The sequence below is a fragment of the Bombyx mandarina genome, chromosome 05 (assembly GCF_030267445.1).
Source record: "Bombyx mandarina strain Sakado chromosome 05, ASM3026744v2".
In the NCBI taxonomy this organism is placed as follows: Eukaryota; Metazoa; Arthropoda; class Insecta; order Lepidoptera; family Bombycidae; genus Bombyx; species Bombyx mandarina.
In genome coordinates, this window is record NC_143212.1 from 8724650 (window position 1) to 8742954 (window position 18305).

General features: G+C 35.0%; 2 protein-coding genes across 5 annotated transcripts; one reads left to right on the plus strand and one right to left on the minus strand.

Moving 5' to 3' along the window:
• Positions 1-5548: 5548 nt before the first annotated feature.
• On the plus strand, positions 5549-11000 carry CkIIalpha (casein kinase II subunit alpha). Of its 4 annotated transcripts, none has more exons than XM_028181988.2 (7): positions 5549-5817; positions 6173-6456; positions 7267-7454; positions 8188-8380; positions 8467-8696; positions 8811-8959; positions 9942-11000. In XM_028181988.2, the coding sequence occupies exons 2-7, from the start codon at positions 6250-6252 to the stop codon at positions 10028-10030; spliced, it is 1056 nt and encodes a 351-aa protein (XP_028037789.1). In that variant the 5' UTR covers positions 5549-5817; positions 6173-6249; the 3' UTR covers positions 10031-11000. The 4 variants fall into 4 exon arrangements, with proteins under 4 accessions (XP_028037789.1, XP_089583523.1, XP_089583525.1 ...); XM_089727397.1 differs by having other exon boundaries at positions 5576-5853; XM_089727399.1 differs by having other exon boundaries at positions 5602-5972.
• Positions 11001-13655: 2655 nt separating this feature from the next.
• On the minus strand, positions 13656-17117 carry Ctu2 (Cytosolic thiouridylase subunit 2). Its single transcript, XM_028181600.2, has 4 exons — positions 16565-17117; positions 15255-15607; positions 14732-15019; positions 13656-13906 (listed from the first exon to the last, which is right to left on the minus strand). Exons 1-4 carry the CDS (start codon positions 16827-16829, stop codon positions 13670-13672), a joined length of 1143 nt encoding a protein of 380 aa, XP_028037401.2. The 5' UTR covers positions 16830-17117; the 3' UTR covers positions 13656-13669.
• Positions 17118-18305: the final 1188 nt, after the last annotated feature.

Sequence of the window (18305 nt, forward strand, 5' to 3'; positions counted from 1 at the left end):
CCACAAGCCTCTTTTGAAGAAGTATAATAATATGTCATAGTGCTCGGGAAATACCGTGGAGGGGATTTCATTCCAAAGCCGGATGGTACGTGGAAAAAAGATCTCTGGAGACAACACTGTGTCGGTGGCGGGCGCCGCGCCGGGTGGTGCGATGGTAAAAACGAGATATCTCAAACAATACAAATAAACCACACACTACGTCATATCAAACTACTCCAAAAGTTTCGCGTGTACCTAAACAAAGGAAATCATCTTATCGAGATGATGAAAATATTCGTTTGGCACAACAGAATGATCGAATGAGCCTAGAAAATATTTTTTATTTTTTAATAATTTTTAATAATATTTTTATAATATTTTTTGGTGATAACAACCCTTTATCAATATCGACACGCACTGTTCGAAGGCGTTTAGTAGAATATAAGTTGCACGAAGGAAAAAGGAAGGTGCCCATCTTGAAACGAAGCCATAGGTGAGCCCGGCTTGCAATTGCAAGATGCTGTGGAAATTGGACTGTTAGATAGTGGGAAATGTTATTTTTTCTGAGGAGACAACAATAAAAAGGGTATGTTCTGATGGAAAACGGTATGTACGACTTCCTCCGAATAAACCATTCAAACCAAGTACCTACACAAAATTTAAATTAAAACATGATTCGGGAAATGTGTTGGGGGTGCTTTTCTGGACATGATATTGGACCTGTTAAGCTAATGATGGAAACATGGATCAATTCCAATATAAAAATATAGTGGAAGAAACAACGTTATCTTATGCCGAAAACGTGTTTCCGGTTATTTGGATTTTCCAGCATAACAATGATCCAATGCATACTGCACGCACCGCTATGGAATTTCTCACATCGAAATTAGTTTCTGTGTTAGTTTGGTCAGTTAACAGCCCAAATCTAAACATAATAGAACATATTTCGTGCGAAGTCATGAAAGAGGTCTTAAATCGACAGGCCACACTGTTGGTTTGATATTAAGAGAGCAGTGTTTTCCAACTCCATACAAACATGAGTTAACTTTTGCGCTATCGAGAACGTTAAAAAACTCCCACTAAGCATACTGTACGATGTTGTCTTATAAGAATGGAACTCTATCTTTATTGCGAAATGTACAAAATTGATAGTGTCAATGTTTCACCTGTGTAAAGCATACAATTAAAAGCCCTGGACATGTTAATTTAATAACTATTAATTATAGTTTAAAATGTATTAGATAGCATTTCTTTACGCACTTCACATTAATTTGATTTATTTAATGTAAGTTTCATATAAAACTACTCCACAGCAGCTTAATAAATCGTTAATTATTTCTCCAGGTTCATTACTATTTGAATTTTTAATATAGAAAATACACAAAATTTGCAAAAAAACCTTAGCAATTTTATTCGATTTTCCTAATCCCGTTTGCTCTATGAGTGTGGTTATTTCCTATACCTAGTCAGGTCATAAGTATTGTCACACAGTAAAAACTTTTCTTTTAGAATGCTGGCCACAAAAAAGTTTATTGAATTCGAATTTCGAATTGTTCATGAAAATAAAAATAGTATACATTTAGAATTTTACTCATTTTTAAATATGGAGTGGACGCTTAAAGAAGACCGTGTTGCAGTTATTGCGTTGCATCGTTGCGGTTACGCGCCAATTCAAATTTTTAACATACTGAAAATTTTGAATATAACCAAAAGATTCGTTTATCGTACCATCAAACCATACAATGAAGACTCTAGTGTAGATGACAAGTCAAGAAGTGGTCGCCCTCGGTCTGTTAGGATTCCAACAGTGATAAAAGCTGTGAAGGCGCGAATTCAAAGAAATCCCAAACGTAAGCAGAAACTGTTGGCCCTTCAGATGGGGTTAAGCAGAACCACGGTGAAAAGGGTGTTAAATGAAGACTTAGGGCTTCGGGCATGTCGAAGAAAAACAGGAAATCGTTTGAATGCTCGTCTAATGGACCTGAGACTGAAGAGATGCCGCGCTTTATTGAAGCGGTACGCGGGAAAAAAATATCGGGAAATTCTTTTTTCGGATGAAAAAATTTTTAGAATTGTAGAAGAGAGCTACAACAAAAAAAATGATAAGGTGTACGCACACAGTAATGAAGAAGCGAGCAACCGTATTCCGCGTGTCCAACGAGGTCATTTTCCATCCTCGCTCATGGTATGGTTGGGAGTTTCTTATTGGGGCTTAACAGAGGTACATTTTTGTGAGAAAGGTGTAAAAACGAATGCAGTTGTGTATCAAAATACAGTCCTGACGAACCTTGTGGTACCTGTTTCTCATACCATGTTCAATAACAGGCACTGGGTATTCCAACAAGATTCGGCGCCAGTTCATAGAGCGAAGAGCACACAAGACTGGCTAGCGGCGCGTGAAATCGACTTCATCCGGCACGAAGACTGGCCCTCCTCCAGTCCAGATTTGAATCCGTTAGATTACAAGATATGGCAACACTTGGAGGAAAAGGCGTGCTCAGACTTTTTGGCGGGAACGCGAGGAGTGAAGTTGTGTGATTTGTTTTATTTTGTCTATTTAGTGTTTCTTCGGGTTTAAATGTGTAATAATGGTGGTTTATTAACTATTTAATATCTGTGAAAGTGCACAAACGTGGGAAAATGAAACAAAGCCTCTGGACGTAACTTCTCGGGATCCTCCAAAAAGTCCACTGAAAAAATCTCAGTAAATGACCACCATTTTACTAAGATTATGTTTCATCCCATATCATGTCATTTCATCCCAATAGATTAATATCTCAAATTAATCATCTTCATTTCATTTCGTTTCACTCCATATTATCATTTTTCATAAAAATATGAATATAAATTAAAAATAAGACATGACTTAAAGGTCTCAGTTACCAGGTCATAAAATATCTTAAAAAAAAAAAAAAGGCGTGCTCAAAGCCTCATCCCAATTTGGAGTCACTCAAGACATCCTTGATTAAGGCAGCCGCCGATATTGACATGGACCTCGTTCGTGCTGCGATAGATGACTGGCCGCGCAGATTGAAGGCCTGTATTCAAAATCGCGGAGGTCATTTTGAATAAACTTTAGTGTCATAAGAATCTATGTTTTGTTAAGTTCATTTTGGTATATGAATGGTTACATAATGAATAAACTTGTTTCAATTATTTTACATTAAACATGTGACAGAATTTATGACCTGACTATGTATTATCTAGTTATGATTTAGATAAAAAAAAACTGAAACTTCAAATCGTTCATAATTCTAAGATCAACCGTACATGTCGCATGTCTCCTTCATTTTTGTCACTGCTTCAAGCAGTCTGCTTGTATCAATCCCATTCTAATGGGGTACAGTTACCAATTCTCTTACATTCCCTGGGATTATTTGAAACTTCTGGTTCTACGATAGAAATTAGATTCTCTTTGTGCTTTATATCGATGCTTTGGAGTAGTGCTCTGAAGCATTAGTCGAGATGATCCCTATAACTCCATCTTACCATCGCGCCAGGCGCGACCGTCATAGAGTTTATCTTTATAAGTACATAGCTGAAACTACTGCATTCATTAACAGTGAATTCCCCGCCGTTCCCACATAAAAACGGTACGCGATAGCGCCGCGTTTATACTAGGACGACTCTACCTAATGCACTGTAGTCGAAGCAAACTGTCCCTCCGCAATAAGGTAACTCTCTACAAAACTTGTATACGCCCCGTTATGACGTATGCAAGCTTAGTGTTCGCTCACGCAGCCCGCATCCACTTGAAATCTCTTCAGGTTATTCAATCCCGATTCTGCAGGATAGCCGTCGGAGCGCCATGGTTCCTTAGGAACGTGGATCTCCACGATGACCTGGAGCTCGACTCATTTAGTAAATATCTACAGTCGGCATCGCTGCGCCATTTTGAGAAGGCGGCACGACATGAGAACCCTCTCATCGTAGCCGCTGGAAACTACATACCCGACCCAGTAGACCGAATGGTAAACCATCGACGTCGCCCAAAGCACGTCATTACGGATCCTCCTGATCCATTAACGGTGCTTTTAGGCACCACAAGCACCGGTCGCCGTCCTCGTCGAACCCGTCGCTTGCGACGAAGGGCTCGACGAGCAAACTAACCCATAGATACAGCCCACTGAGTTTCTCGCCGGATCTTCTCAGTAGGTCGCGTTTCCGATCCGGTGGTAGATTCTGCGAAGCACTGCTCTTTCTAGGGTCAGTGTTAGCAACTCTCCGGTTGAGCCCCGCGAGCTCACCTACAAACGTTAGGGCGAAGCTGAAATAGCCTCTCAAGGCTATCAGCATAAGTAGGGAAAAAAAAACATCCCCGCCGTCAGACAAGTTTACTCTTTAAAAGTGCTGTCATCTGTTGTTATGTCACGAAATGGAGTGCGAATATTGTTTGTGGCAATTGTTTTATTTCAACGAGAAACAATGCTAATTTGACTACCCATTAAATCAGCTCCGGAGGTTTTAAACTTCATTTCACAGTCAATTTTAATACATCTTTCTACTCTATCGTATGCTCTAAGGTTTTAAGCTTTGTTTCTACTTTTCATACTATTCTCACAGTTTGATTTTATTGTAAGTTTGTGTCGCAGCCTTTGATAACACGACCTCATAGTCGATTTTAGATTTAAATAGGTAGATAACATTTTGCTATCCTTTTTAAAAAATGGCGGGAAATTACACGAACTTCAACTAAGGCAACAAATAGTTTACTAAAACTTAAGACATAGCCAAACTCTTAAAATTTTTGTTTAATCCAAATTTCCAATTTTCGTTGGAGTACAAAATCGTAGACACAAACTCGCGATAATTTACTTGTTTAAAAAACACATGACTAAGAATCTGTCTAGAGCATACATTGAAAATAATATATATTTTTTGGTTTTAAAGAACGAACTCATGGCTCATCTGTTGTTTAGTGGTTACCGGATCCCATAGACATCATAGCGAAAAGGCCATCCGGTCTGAGATATGTAGTCTAATTATTATCAATGTATAACGGCTGTACCACACATCAGACCGGAAAGCATTCTTGTTTCGCGTCAGAAATAGGTAGGGTGGCGATACCCTATCGTGTGACTACATAAGACATCCTTTCACCAATAGGTTAATTGAGTTAGATAATTATGACCAAGAGAAAAGGGAAACGATGCCATCGTGGTCTGATTGTACGGACATGTGAAATCTAGGCTCGATTACTAAAGGCATGGCTGATAATACGAAGATTTGAGCTTCTGAAAGACACAGCAAAATAGTAAATAGACTATCTTAAATGTGTTCATCAAAAAGCTTGCTTGTCCGGAAACCACTTATTGATTAAGTGGGCCCTGAACTTATTTGTCCTGCTACAGCAATAAAGAACAAGGCAAGTACATCTAAAAGTTTAGTCAATTTTTTTAATGAATATCTTAAATGACAATAATAAATATAGTTATAAATTAAGTTTTGTTTCATATTCTTAGTTTCTTTAGTATATATTACATAAAGTCCAGCGTTCAATATGATTTCTATAATTTAAGTACGGCCAAAAGCAAAATACGTAGGTTATTATTATTATTAAGCTATAAATACCACATTAATGAGCATCTGTACTGTTAGACAGACGGACGTTAGGCTGGCAGCACTGTCGCGTTCGTTTGTAGAGTAGAGTAGGCAGATGGATGGATAGGGATAGGTGGGCGTCCATCTTGAAGTTTTGCTGGGTTTGAGCCGGTTTCGTTGAAAAAAAAGTGAATTATTTAATTTAGTTTTAACTTTAATTATTAGTATCAAAAAAGTTCTATGGATTCTGAAACTGTTATATAGTGTAGAGTAGGAATAATCACAGTAATGTTTTAGGTATGGATGAAAAATGAACATAAGATCATTTGACAAGTAATGGCGTGCGTTTTTCTTACTGAAAGCACTTTCATATTTTATTTCATGGCGTCAGATACTATGAATAGAAATACCAAGTGCATGTGATTTGAAATTATGAGAATTTAAGAAATCCAGTAACTATAAACTTTTAAACGTGTCTGTTTTAGTGTTCAGTTATAGTGAGCTGGATGTCGTTTTTAGGTTATCCTTCACAATACTATAATTGAAAAGTGACTTGTAACCCAACTGCTCACGATACTGTTTGTAATATCGAAACAATTTAACACAGTGTAACTTTGTGCTTAGTGAAAAAGGTTATGATTTCTTTTCACAGTAACGCTACTCAAGACGTACGCGATTTCCGGAAAGACTATCGCAGATAAAACCTTTGGTTTACAAAGGCACAGTACGATGGCAGTACCTAGTAGAGCGAGGGTCTACGCTGATGTGAACTCACAACGTCCAAGGGAATATTGGGATTACGAAAGTTATGTAGTTGACTGGGGCAACCAAGAAGATTATCAGTTGGTTCGCAAGCTGGGTCGCGGGAAATACAGTGAAGTATTTGAAGCAATAAATATTACGAATAATGAAAAATGTGTAGTTAAAATATTAAAGGTAAGCACATTACAATTATATTTTGGAAACCATTGTTTTTTTGCATATTTATACTTGAAAACTAATATGTAAAGACAAAGATAAATACTAATTTTGTGATTATTAGCAGTTTCGGTCGATGGAGCATTTTAAACTTGTTTAGAAACCTTACTTATTTCTCGTCAATTTCAACTGCAGTAGCAGATAGGGTATTTTCACTTTGTAATAATGCCTGGAACAAATTGTAATAGCGATCTAGAGATCAAGGTGAAATCAAACTGCAAGATGAAGTTTAAATAGTAAATTAATGAGAAATTATGTAACATATTTCATTAGCATAGATTAATTGTATCAAATACATTTTTAACATTTGAAAGTTGGATTTGATAACTAAACTATTTTTCTCTCTTTCCTACTTGACATATGGGTCTGCTTTTTTGAGTTCAATTCAACATTTTAATGTCTTGAAAAGTTAGTTTTGTTTTATGGCAATTGATAGCAAGATAATGCAAGTCCCATTTAATTGAAAGGATTTTTCCATATAGTTATTTGGCAGGCTTGAGAGAGCAGACTAAGCGCAGTCACTTAAATATCAAATTTGGAGCATGTAAATTTTAGATTTATTAGTTTATTTGCATTGTAATTAACTTAATAATGAAATCCATTAATTATACTTTTTTGTGAAGTAATTAAAATTCCACTGCAATAAAGATCTAGAGCTCATTTTTAAAAGTAGATTCAAGTAACTCTTTAACATCAGGGAGACCATGGGGTCTATCTGCTCATCTAAGCCAATCATAAAATTAATTACTCATGTCTCCATTGTTTCAGCCTGTAAAAAAGAAGAAAATTAAAAGAGAAATAAAAATTTTAGAAAACTTAAGAGGAGGCACTAATATAATATCTTTACAAGCTGTAGTCAAAGACCCTGTCTCGCGTACACCCGCACTTATATTTGAACATGTGAACAATACTGACTTTAAACAGCTATATTCGACATTGTCAGATTATGATATAAGGTTAGTTAATATGTAAAAAATTATATTGATTTTAATTATACTAATTTAAATATTAAAGGTTATTGAAACCTTTTGCACTGGGGTTATTATTTACCTATTATATAAGTATAAAATAAAAAAAATGCAGCTGAACCCATTATAAATTATCTCTTTATTCAACATTTAATAACAAAGATCAGTTTTTATTCAAGTAGGCCTACACAGGCACTTATAAATTGTTGTGATTTTGTATCCAGTTTACAATACATTTTCACCATTGAAACATTGAAAACAACACGCACTCCAAAAATATGTATATTGCACATAAGATATTATTAAATTATCACATTTAATAAGGATTACTTGAAACTAGTAAAAACAGGTTTGCATTAATACTGTACCAGTATTCATCATTCAGTAGATTCAGCTCTTGTGTAAAATCAGGACTAGGTGTGAAATTGTTGAGATTTGTTGAATAATAATAAAAATAAAACAAAATTGTTTTCATTGAAGATTGTGTATATGTGTTATTATAGATAATTAGGTTCAAAAATTAAGGGAATATCAGTCTAAATTGCAATACATTCTTTTTTAAATAGTTTTATTATCATTGTGTTTTCAGTTTGTCAACTTTATATGCTAGAAGTGAGTCATTGAATACTACTGGACATTTTATCACTCACTGATTTTAAATAGTTTTATATATAAACTAAAACCTTATGTTGTTCTAAATGTAATTGTTATAAATTTGCAGATACTACTTATATGAGCTTTTAAAGGCATTAGATTATTGCCATAGTATGGGGATCATGCATAGGGATGTGAAACCTCATAATGTGATGATTGACCATGAACATAGAATGTTACGCCTTATTGACTGGGGGTTAGCTGAGTTCTACCATCCGGGGCAAGATTATAATGTTCGTGTTGCTTCTAGATACTTTAAGGTAATGTTTTGATAAGTTCAACATACTATTTAAAACAAAGTGTTTTTAGTCTTGCTCAACATGAATAATTCAAATCTGTTTTACAGGGCCCTGAACTCTTGGTAGATTATCAAATGTATGATTATTCATTGGATATGTGGTCACTAGGATGTATGTTGGCATCCATGATTTTCCGTAAAGAGCCATTCTTTCATGGCCATGATAATTATGACCAGCTTGTACGTATTGCGAAAGTACTGGGTACAGAAGAATTGTTTGAGTACTTGGATAAATATCATATAGAACTGGATCCTCGGTTTAATGACATACTTGGCAGGTATGACACCATTTGTTTAATTTTGATACACTAGTTTTTACTCTATGACATATTGAAAAAAAAACATTTCTTCTCCTAAAGTAAGTTAAATTATAGGCAAAACATTGTTTTCAGACACTCACGTAAGAGATGGGAGCGATTTATACATTCAGAAAATCAACATCTTGTATCACCAGAGGCACTGGACTTTCTTGACCGTTTACTGCGTTATGATCATTATGAACGCTACACTGCTCGTGAAGCAATGGACCATCCATATTTTTGTAAGTTTTTTTTTTTTATTGTTTAGATGGGTGGATGAGCCCACCTAGTGTTAAGTGGTTACTGGAGCCCATAGACATCTACAGCGTAAATGCGCCACCCACCTTGAGATATAAGTCCTAAGGTCTCAAGTATAGTTACAATGGCTGCCCCACCCTTCAAACCGAAACGCATTACTGCTTCACGGCAGAAATAGGCACGGTGGAGGTACCTACCCGCGCCGACACACAAGAGGTCCTGCCACCAGTAATTACGCAAATTATAATTTTGCGGGTTTGATTTTTATTACACGATCGCACATTATAGATATCAAATTTAAAGGTTGACGTCACCAATGTGTACTGGGATACTACTTTTACGAATACTGATTGTAATATTCGAAACATGCCTGAAGAAACTAACGTTCAGCCAATGATCATAATTCTACAATAAACACTGATAATTCAAAGTTTAAAATCATTTCATGTGTAACATTTTCTCTTTCGCTTTTAGTTTATGAATTAAAAGAAACTGACTATTTAATTACAATTATATTATAACCCTAAGGCTCAATGATACCTGCTAGCAAAATTCGTTTACAAACTGAGTAGAAAGTGATTTTTTTTTTTTTCTGAAGAACAAACCTATTTTCAAATTACAAACTACAGCTCAATTGCAACTAAAAAGTCGGTTGATGGCCAAAGAAAATAGTACCTGTGTTGTTTTCGCTTATTTAGTTATAGATTCTATAGCTGCACATGATTATTAGGCGAAACGTTATGAGCTACCTAGCCGTGTCACTTTTTTACAGTATTTAGGGACGACTAAAGCTTGAAATGCCTAGATTCCGTTTTAGTGAATGCAAGTGCACTATACTATTTATTAAAGTGAAGGATAAAAACAAATTTTGCACCTGTTAAGAATTTTTTCTTATAGTGTTATTTGTAGATTGTGATTTCATTCATAGAGACAAGGTTAAAAAACTAGTCTTTAATATGTTTACAGATCCAATCGTAAAGGAGCAGGGTCGAATGGCAACTTCCAACTCACCTACTCCTAATGCACTGCAAGGACCAGTAAATTCTGCAGAGTAATCACAAGAGTCATTAACACTCTTATTAATACTATGTATTTATATATACTTGTACAAGATTCCAGAAGAGACATTGTAAAAAAAACATCAACAAGAGACCGCTGCTTTTGTAAATACACAGAGAAAAAGAGAGATATGCCTACTCTGTACAACTGACTATACAGATTGATGTGATTCCAATTAAATAAGTTTTGGAAAGACAATATAACTTAGTGTTTAAATAATTAGTAAAAACTGGTTTATTTGTTGTTAAAGTGTTTTATCTCTCCTATAAACTGCTGCTGAAACAGTTCTGTGGAAGTGTTCATGTATTTGAGTTGTCGAGTATCTTGTGGTGGGTGGGATTCAATATGTCCAAATTAAAAAACACGATTTTTTGTACGTGAAATTCGATATTAATTTTATTGAAACAAAATAATATAAATATTAAGAACATCGAGTTTCATTGCACTTGATCTTTTGCATTTATTAACCTATGGTATTTGAAAAATGTAATTACTTGTATAATATACTACTGAGAGCATTACATATGATTTGAAATGCTACTTTTAGCAGTTTTTTCGTTGGTACTTGTTTAAAATTTTGTATTTATGTAATAGTAGTAAAAATGTAGATATGTGTGATATAAATACAAAATTTTAATATTAACTCAATAGTTTTTCTTTTTATATTTTTTTTTATAAAAAGAGACCAGTACTACCTACATTTGACAGTGTCAGAATATTGTTTCTATTAGTATATTTTAATAAGTTAATTTAGCATCCTTATACATAATTATTATACATAGCTGAAATCAAGTCGTACCTTCGAGCGAGAAAGAGTGAGCCTCATTGAGTATAATTTATTTTATTGTGATAACTGCAAGTTGTTGCATAAAATTTTCTTAAATAAACAATACTAACTTTGCCTGTAAATGTTTCGATTATTTGTGTTTGAAGAACAAAAAATAAACCTATACTTTTTGTCTCATATTTTTTGGTAAGATAGTGATTGAACTGGATAACAAACATTTTCATACCACCAAGAACCTACTTCTAGATAATAATTCTTAACTTATTTACTTTTAAACGTAATTCAATTTTCGATAACTACAAATATATAGAAGATTAAATATTTTCTAAAGTCAATATATTACATGTTTATAATTTTTCTTATATATTATATAGTCTATATTCATGTTATATACGCGAAAGTTTGGATGAAATTTCGCATAAAGGTAGCTTATAACCTGAACTAAGGCTGCGTTTTCAACTAAGATGTACGAGGCAGCTGGGTGGTGCGAAGCTGTGAAACGGTGTGTTTCCACCGGAGATGTGCTAGACTTCTGAACCGTGCGAGGTTTTTAGCGACGCTGTGAAACGGTGTGCGGATGAGCGGTGCGAGGATGTGTACCGGCTCATTTTTAATCCGAACATGCGTTTTGGTAGGCAGCGGCTTGGCTCTGCCCCTGTCATTGCTGAAGTCCATGGGCGACGGTAACCACTCACCATCAGGTGGGCCGTATGCTCGTCTGCCTACAAGGGCAATCAAAAAAAATTAAAAATAAAAACCTCTGACAAACACCGTATAGTGACTGCTATTATTTCGCTTGTGTTCGTCCCTAGCACACATCCCTCTCAACACATTCGTAGCACGCAAAACCTAACTCTGCTGAGCCGTTTCCACTAGACCTGCGCCGAACGAGGCTAGTAAATTGATTCTATTGGTTTTTAACAAATATATGCCTTGTTACCCATCCTCTCACATGTTTGGTGAAAACGCAGCTTAACATTATCATGACATCGATATTACCGGGAAAACTCGAGTGTACCTATCTGATTTAATATACACAAGCGTTCGCCGCTTCGTGGATTTATATCTCATACATTTGCAAATTTACTGATAGTTGATGTACCAGAGAGGAGAAGAGCATATTTTTTAATTGCTCTAAATAGGGAGACGAGGTCACAGCCTACGGTGCACTCACCGACTAATTTTACGACAGTTTTATGAAATTATGTGCTTTTTCATTCACAATACAAAATTGAACTAATATGTTGGTAATAATCGTTTTTATCAATAGGGCCTAGACAATGTCGCATTCTACCAGCGTTAACGCTCGTAATAGTATGGAGGGTTGAGATAAAGAGCAACATCTTGTATAGGGGACAAGTTGAAAAAGTGTCCATCTGTATACAGCAAGTTATCGTTGGAAGTCTCACCGAAATAGCGCTAGTGTAGGAAATTGAAATACTAATATGAATATAGCAGTTTTAAGCAGAGTGAAGTGTGCTGGCGCTGTTTTTTAAACCTTTCCACTTGCTAATGTGGCGGCACCTTAATGGACTAGTATTAAAAAGTGTCTGCTGAAAGGTTCAGCTGACATTTTGCAATAGACAGATGGTGTTCCTTACTTTTACTCTCCATACGTATAAAATAAATACGGAAAGATGTCCTACTGTGATTCCTCAACAGAGCGAAGCAGTACTTCACGCATAGACATTTTGCCGTACAAAATATTGCTCCGATCTTTGGTCTGGGACTCCCAAATATCTGCTACGTTTTGTATAATATGTTCCAAGAAGAATATTCTGCCGAATTATTTGAGATCGTCTCATCCCATTTTTTCCATGACACCATAATTCGTCCAAACTATCTTGAATCACTACGTGGAATGGGTTGTTTTGAATGAACCTTTCTCCATAGGGGGTTCTGAGCTATTACACGCCTTTCGTCAAACGAGGTTTGAAGAGATCCCTTCGTGGTAGGCAGCAGTTTATCTGCGCCCCTAGCATTGCTGATGTGCATAAGTGATGGTGATGACTCACATTATGTGGAAAGTACGATCGTCTGCTTACAAGGCAAAAAAATTCACGTAAATAATATTTCATCAAGGATGGAGTGCCACCTACTTCTGCTGGTAGAAGCGTTATGGCCTAGTTATGCAAATTGGCCGAAATTGGTAAGGTGTTCTTGGAGTGGTTCAATTGTTTGGTTCCAGCATTGACCGCGATCGCCTCGCCTATCTCTAGGTTCTGTCTTTTTTTTTATTGCTTAGCTGGGTGGATGAGCTCACAGCCCACCTGGTGTTAAGTTGTTACTGGAGCCCATGGACATTACAACGTAAATGCGCCACCCACCTTGAGATATAAGTTCTAAGATCTCAGTATAGTTACAACGGCTGCCCCACCCTTCAAACCGAAACGCATTACTGCTTCACGGCAGAAATAGGCAGGGCGGTGGTACCCACCCGCGCGGACTCACAAGAGGTCCTACCACCAGTAATTACGCAAATTATAATTTTGCGGGTTTCACTTCTATTACACGATGTTATTCCTTCACCGTGGAAGTCAATCGTGAACATTTGTTTTGTACGTATTTCTTTAGAAAAATTGGTACCTGCCGGGGATTCGAACACCGGTGCATCGCTCGACACGAATGCACCGGACGTCTTATCCCTTAGGCCACGACGACTACAAAGTGAGGCGAAGTTCAGACGTTCGGGCTATAGTGCAGGATCATCGTTTGGAGGGTGGCTTCGGCAGTCCGACAAAACGCGCGCCCTGTCGTGTCGAACCGAGGATCATGTGCGGAGGATCGACCAACAGGGCAAAAAAAAAAGTATCTTAAATGAAAAAGAGACTAAGTAGTTTGCACTTCTTTATTTTTGTGTTTCAATAATGTAACTAGGTATTTTGCTTTGTTTAATTTCTGCATAATTTCTACTGCAAGCATAACATAGACGATTATGAATATAAGGAAATATTGTTGAGTTAATAACATTTTTCTCCATGTCCACATCTATACCAGAGTCTGTATGTTTTCTCAATGAAACTATTTTGGAAATACTTGTTGCATCCAAAGCTGAGATTGCTTTCTCATCAGGTTTCAAGATGCTCTGAAACAAATCATCTTATCACTTTACATTACTGTATTTATAAAACCATAATATTTATAATTATCATGGTATCTATAGAGGAAGATATTATCTAGTCAATTTAGAGAAAATATTTCCACATTGCTCTGAAATGACTAGCGTTTGGGCTGTGATATTTCTAAATGAAGTAGTATTTCATAGTGTTTTAAGATATTCAGTTCTCCAAAAAAATTGTGGAATATTGTTTTATGGAAACAATTTTTTTTGTTAATGAAATGCGGTAGGCAGCGGCTTGCCTCTGCCGTTTGCATTGCTGAAGTCCATGGACGACGGTAACCACTCACCATCAGGTGGGCCGTAAGCTCGTCTGCCTACAAAGGCAATAAAAAAAAAAAAAATTGGCAGACAGTTTGGAACACTGTAACGAGTTTCTTAGGTACAATACAGTAAAAGCTCTTTATTTGCAGAGTATATGTTCCATAATGTGTATGTACTGATGAAATCCACAAATAAAGGAATTGAGTCGCATTTTTTTAATCTGTGAGTAATGAAAACGCAAATGAAGTAAGCGTGAATAAGGAGCTTTTACTGTAATATACATATAACCTAATACTTCTGTCCTGCAAAGAAAACTAAGTAAAGTGAGTTACATGCTCATAATTGAAGCTTAATGTTAGTGAAAATATACCCAGTAACTTTTAAAAACCATTTTCACCTATGCTTAAGAAGTAAAAAGTACTCCATGCTTCACAGTAACATATTTTTGTTGACACCATCATGCTATTCATAGGTTAAATTTTTTATTAACATCCATATAATTTTTAATCAATATCTAATAATACTTACTTGACAAATAACACACATATTATGCCTTTCATTGTCACATTCATCTTGTAATCCAATTTTATCAGCAGTTTTACATATTGTTGAAATTGTGGAAGGAAAATTTTCTTGCAAACTACTTACAAAAGTACTAATTACTGTTTGCAAGCTAGTGTGCTCATTCTCTTTGGATGTTTGTTTATCATTTACTTTAAGATTCTTAGAGTTGATATAAAGTTTTAATTCCTCTTCACTTATGTCTTTCATAGGTCTAATAATTTTGATTTCCATATCTCTACTGTCTAAAAATCCCTGAAAGTAGTAGTTATTAGTAAGTTAAGTAATGGTAGTTGGATTATTTTTTAATAACTAATATTCAGGTATTCAAATGCAGAGGGCCCTACAATCCAACTATGTTCATAAGTTGCTACCATTGTTCAAGAGTTGAATACCTCAGGAAAGCTAAAAAAAATCCAGGGCACAGCAATCTAATTTCTCGTGTTAAGTTACTACAGTTCTTGATTATATGCATAAATTGTTAACTTACCACATCACCCTGTACTTGAGAGCCACGTCCAATAGCTAAATTTACAAGTAATTTTGTGGCCAAAGTGGTTGTTGTTTCACCAGTGAAAATATATTTGCAATTCAAAAGCTTTGCATATCTAATATATAAAGTTCTCTTAATATTAGTTATAAAATCATCTTTAACTGTTGGTAACATGCTATTTTGCAGGTTATTGTACTCTTCTATAAGTTCATTGTTTACAATAGGTAAAGAATTCACAATTGGTATATGAGATTTGGATTGAACATATTCTGATATATGTGGTGAATATAGGTCATAATTGTACTTTTGACATTGTTCTATTACATTCTTTATTGTTTCGTAGTTTTCACCTAAAACAATATGTTTAGTGATGGTATTGGGTGGAGAGTATATGAACGCTTGAAAGGCAAATGAGACTAAGCAACAATGCGTGAACTTTACAGTAGACTATTTTAAAGTTAAAATACCTGAAAAAAATCTATTTTAACGAATCTAGCTGTAAGATTGAAATGATGTTAATAGACCTAGAAATATTTTTTTTTTGCACATTGAATATGGTTATTGCCTATCATTTATGTACAATGCAGTTTTGTCGCTTAGTCACGTTTGCCTTTCAAGCGTCGATATTTATGTGTAAGGAATGACTACCAAAGTTGAACAAAAATGAGACCAAGACATCCTATACTCTTAAAACAAAGTTAATATGAAAATTAAAGAAAAATAACAATTTTAAAACAAAAAAGCACAAGTATTACAGATTGAGGTTAAACTATTACTTAACTTAATTTATTCATGAAAATGTGAATTGAATCAGCAATAATCTCAATGTTTTCAGTTTTATTTTAATTAAAATAAACAAATTTAATTCTATGATTATAAATGTTAAATAAACAGGAAGCATGTGAATATTAGCCTAAATTGCTTACTGAAGCATGGGCTGAAAAGTGGTAGCTAATTCAGGCATTTTCAAACATAATTTATTAATGATCAATCAATAGTCAACAGAATTATATTATTACATTACTGAGGTCAATTGTTTCAAAATGAGATTATAAGTCAGTAGTAGGGACTTAGTAGAACTTAACTGCCTTGGTTGTGAAACTATTGGTAGGTATATTCTAAGATTTTGAATTTGTCATGACACAAATTATACTTTTTATAAAATGAAGTAAAAAAAATAACGACACCATTATATAAAACCGAATATATAAAAACGACGATACACCATAATATAAAATGGTAACTTTAACACTTTCCTAATTCGGGAACATGTTATAAAACTAAATTTGATTCAGAAATTTACTTACACAAGTGTAGAAAAATTGGAGTTATTCGTAGTTTCTTGTGGTTATCAAGGGATAACGCATTATTAATCAAATCTAATAAAACCGTTGAGCCTTCCTTCCCCGACAAACAGATCAAAACATTATCCGCCTTTCCTAATATTTTATTTTTTCCGATGCTAGAACGGAATTTATGAGTTACATTTGCTAGGAAGCACTCTCTGCAATACAAATCTTTTTTTCTTAAGATAATTAATGCAGAAGATGAATTGCATTTTTTACATTTCATGTTGATAATGTTAATTTTCGTTTTGTTTTAGATTCATAAAAAATAAACCTAAAAAACACCCAATAGTATTTCTAATTTCCTTTTTTTTAATTGATTTTATGATCTGGTAACTAAGACCTTTAGGTCAAATCTTATTTTAATTTTAATGACGTAACTTTTTTATATGAAAATGATATTAAGAAATTAAATGAAGTTCATTATTATGAAACATGACATGAAGTGAAATGAAAACGAAATGAAATGACATGAGATGAGATGATATGGGATGAAGTATAATCGCAGTAAAATGGTGGTATTTTACTGAAATTGAGTGACCGGTATATGAGTAGTAGTAGTAGTAGTAGTAGAGTTTTTCTCGAAGAGAAAGGCAACGGAACTGAGACATACTGCCAATTCTTAACTCTATGATTTCTAGTATAAATGACTTTTTTTTGAAAAATTTATGGCCCTATTAACGAGACTTTTAGGTCAAGTCTTCGTATGTTCTGTTATTTTTGCTAAGGCATATTATCATTTTATGCGCTCTGTGGATTTTCCGTCTGACACCACTGCTAGTAAGTATCTCGTCAGAAATTAGGCATGGTAACTCCATTCCCGCCATCAAAATCCTTGACCAACCCATACCGTGGGCTTGATAGAGGGATGAAATTCGGTCCCCACATTAAGTCAGTATGCGACTCTACCCTGGATCTGAAAGCAAAGTAAATTATCCCTTCGCAACAAGGTGACACTCTACGAAACTTGCATACGTTCCTACATGACCTCAAATGTAGACTTCGTCTCACGAAAGAAGTCCCACGGCGATAAATGGAACTAATATGACAGGTCGGCCATGTTTGTCGTTATCAGGTGCTGTCAAGTGTTGTTATTGTGTTCGTTACATAGACCTATATAGTAGGGACACGACATATTGTTCTATACGTACAATTGCTTATATAAATAGCACCCATTTTGAAGGCACATACATAAACATATATCTATCTCGTTCTTACTCAGCACTTTAACTCGCAGGAAAACAATATAACAGTATTTCAGTGCGTACATAAAATGAAACATGAATATACGTAAATATCTCCGTCTCCGTCTAATGAGGCCAAAAATCCGCCATGTTTAGCGCGCCAAATGTCATTGTCACGTTAGTTCGGCCGTCTGTTTTGGGTTGTACATTATTTATTGACTATGATATCGATTTAATATGATTGATTATATAAAATTTCATAATTTATCATGCTTACATACAAAAATAATAATTAAAACGTATTTTATAGGATCTCAAGAAAGTCGATGTCCTAAAACTATTATCTATATGTATTTAAATTCATTATGGAGCCCTCATCCGAAAAATCCATTTTTCGGTCGGAATCTATTGATCATGACACTAATCATAAATACCACTTTAAAATATATCATCAAAACATATTTAGACATTCAGTTTAGATATTTTGGGAAAAAGGCTACCGACAAAATCTCTTCGGA

Excerpts from the sequence above, each read along its gene's own strand:
- CkIIalpha (XM_028181977.2), top strand. Across the intron at positions 8,381-8,466 it reads TTGCTTCTAGATACTTTAAG|GGCCCTGAACTCTTGGTAGA; the intron begins GTAATGTTTTGA and ends TCTGTTTTACAG. Across the intron at positions 8,960-9,941 it reads AATGGACCATCCATATTTTT|ATCCAATCGTAAAGGAGCAG; the intron begins GTAAGTTTTTTT and ends ATATGTTTACAG.
- Ctu2 (XM_028181600.2), bottom strand. The coding sequence starts at position 16,829 with ATGAAATGTAAAAAATGCAATTCATCTTCTGCATTAATTATCTTAAGA. Across the intron at positions 15,608-16,564 it reads TCCAATTTTTCTACACTTGT|GTGAAAACTACGAAACAATA; the intron begins GTAAGTAAATTT and ends ATATTGTTTTAG. Across the intron at positions 15,020-15,254 it reads CTCAAGTACAGGGTGATGTG|GGATTTTTAGACAGTAGAGA; the intron begins GTAAGTTAACAA and ends TACTACTTTCAG.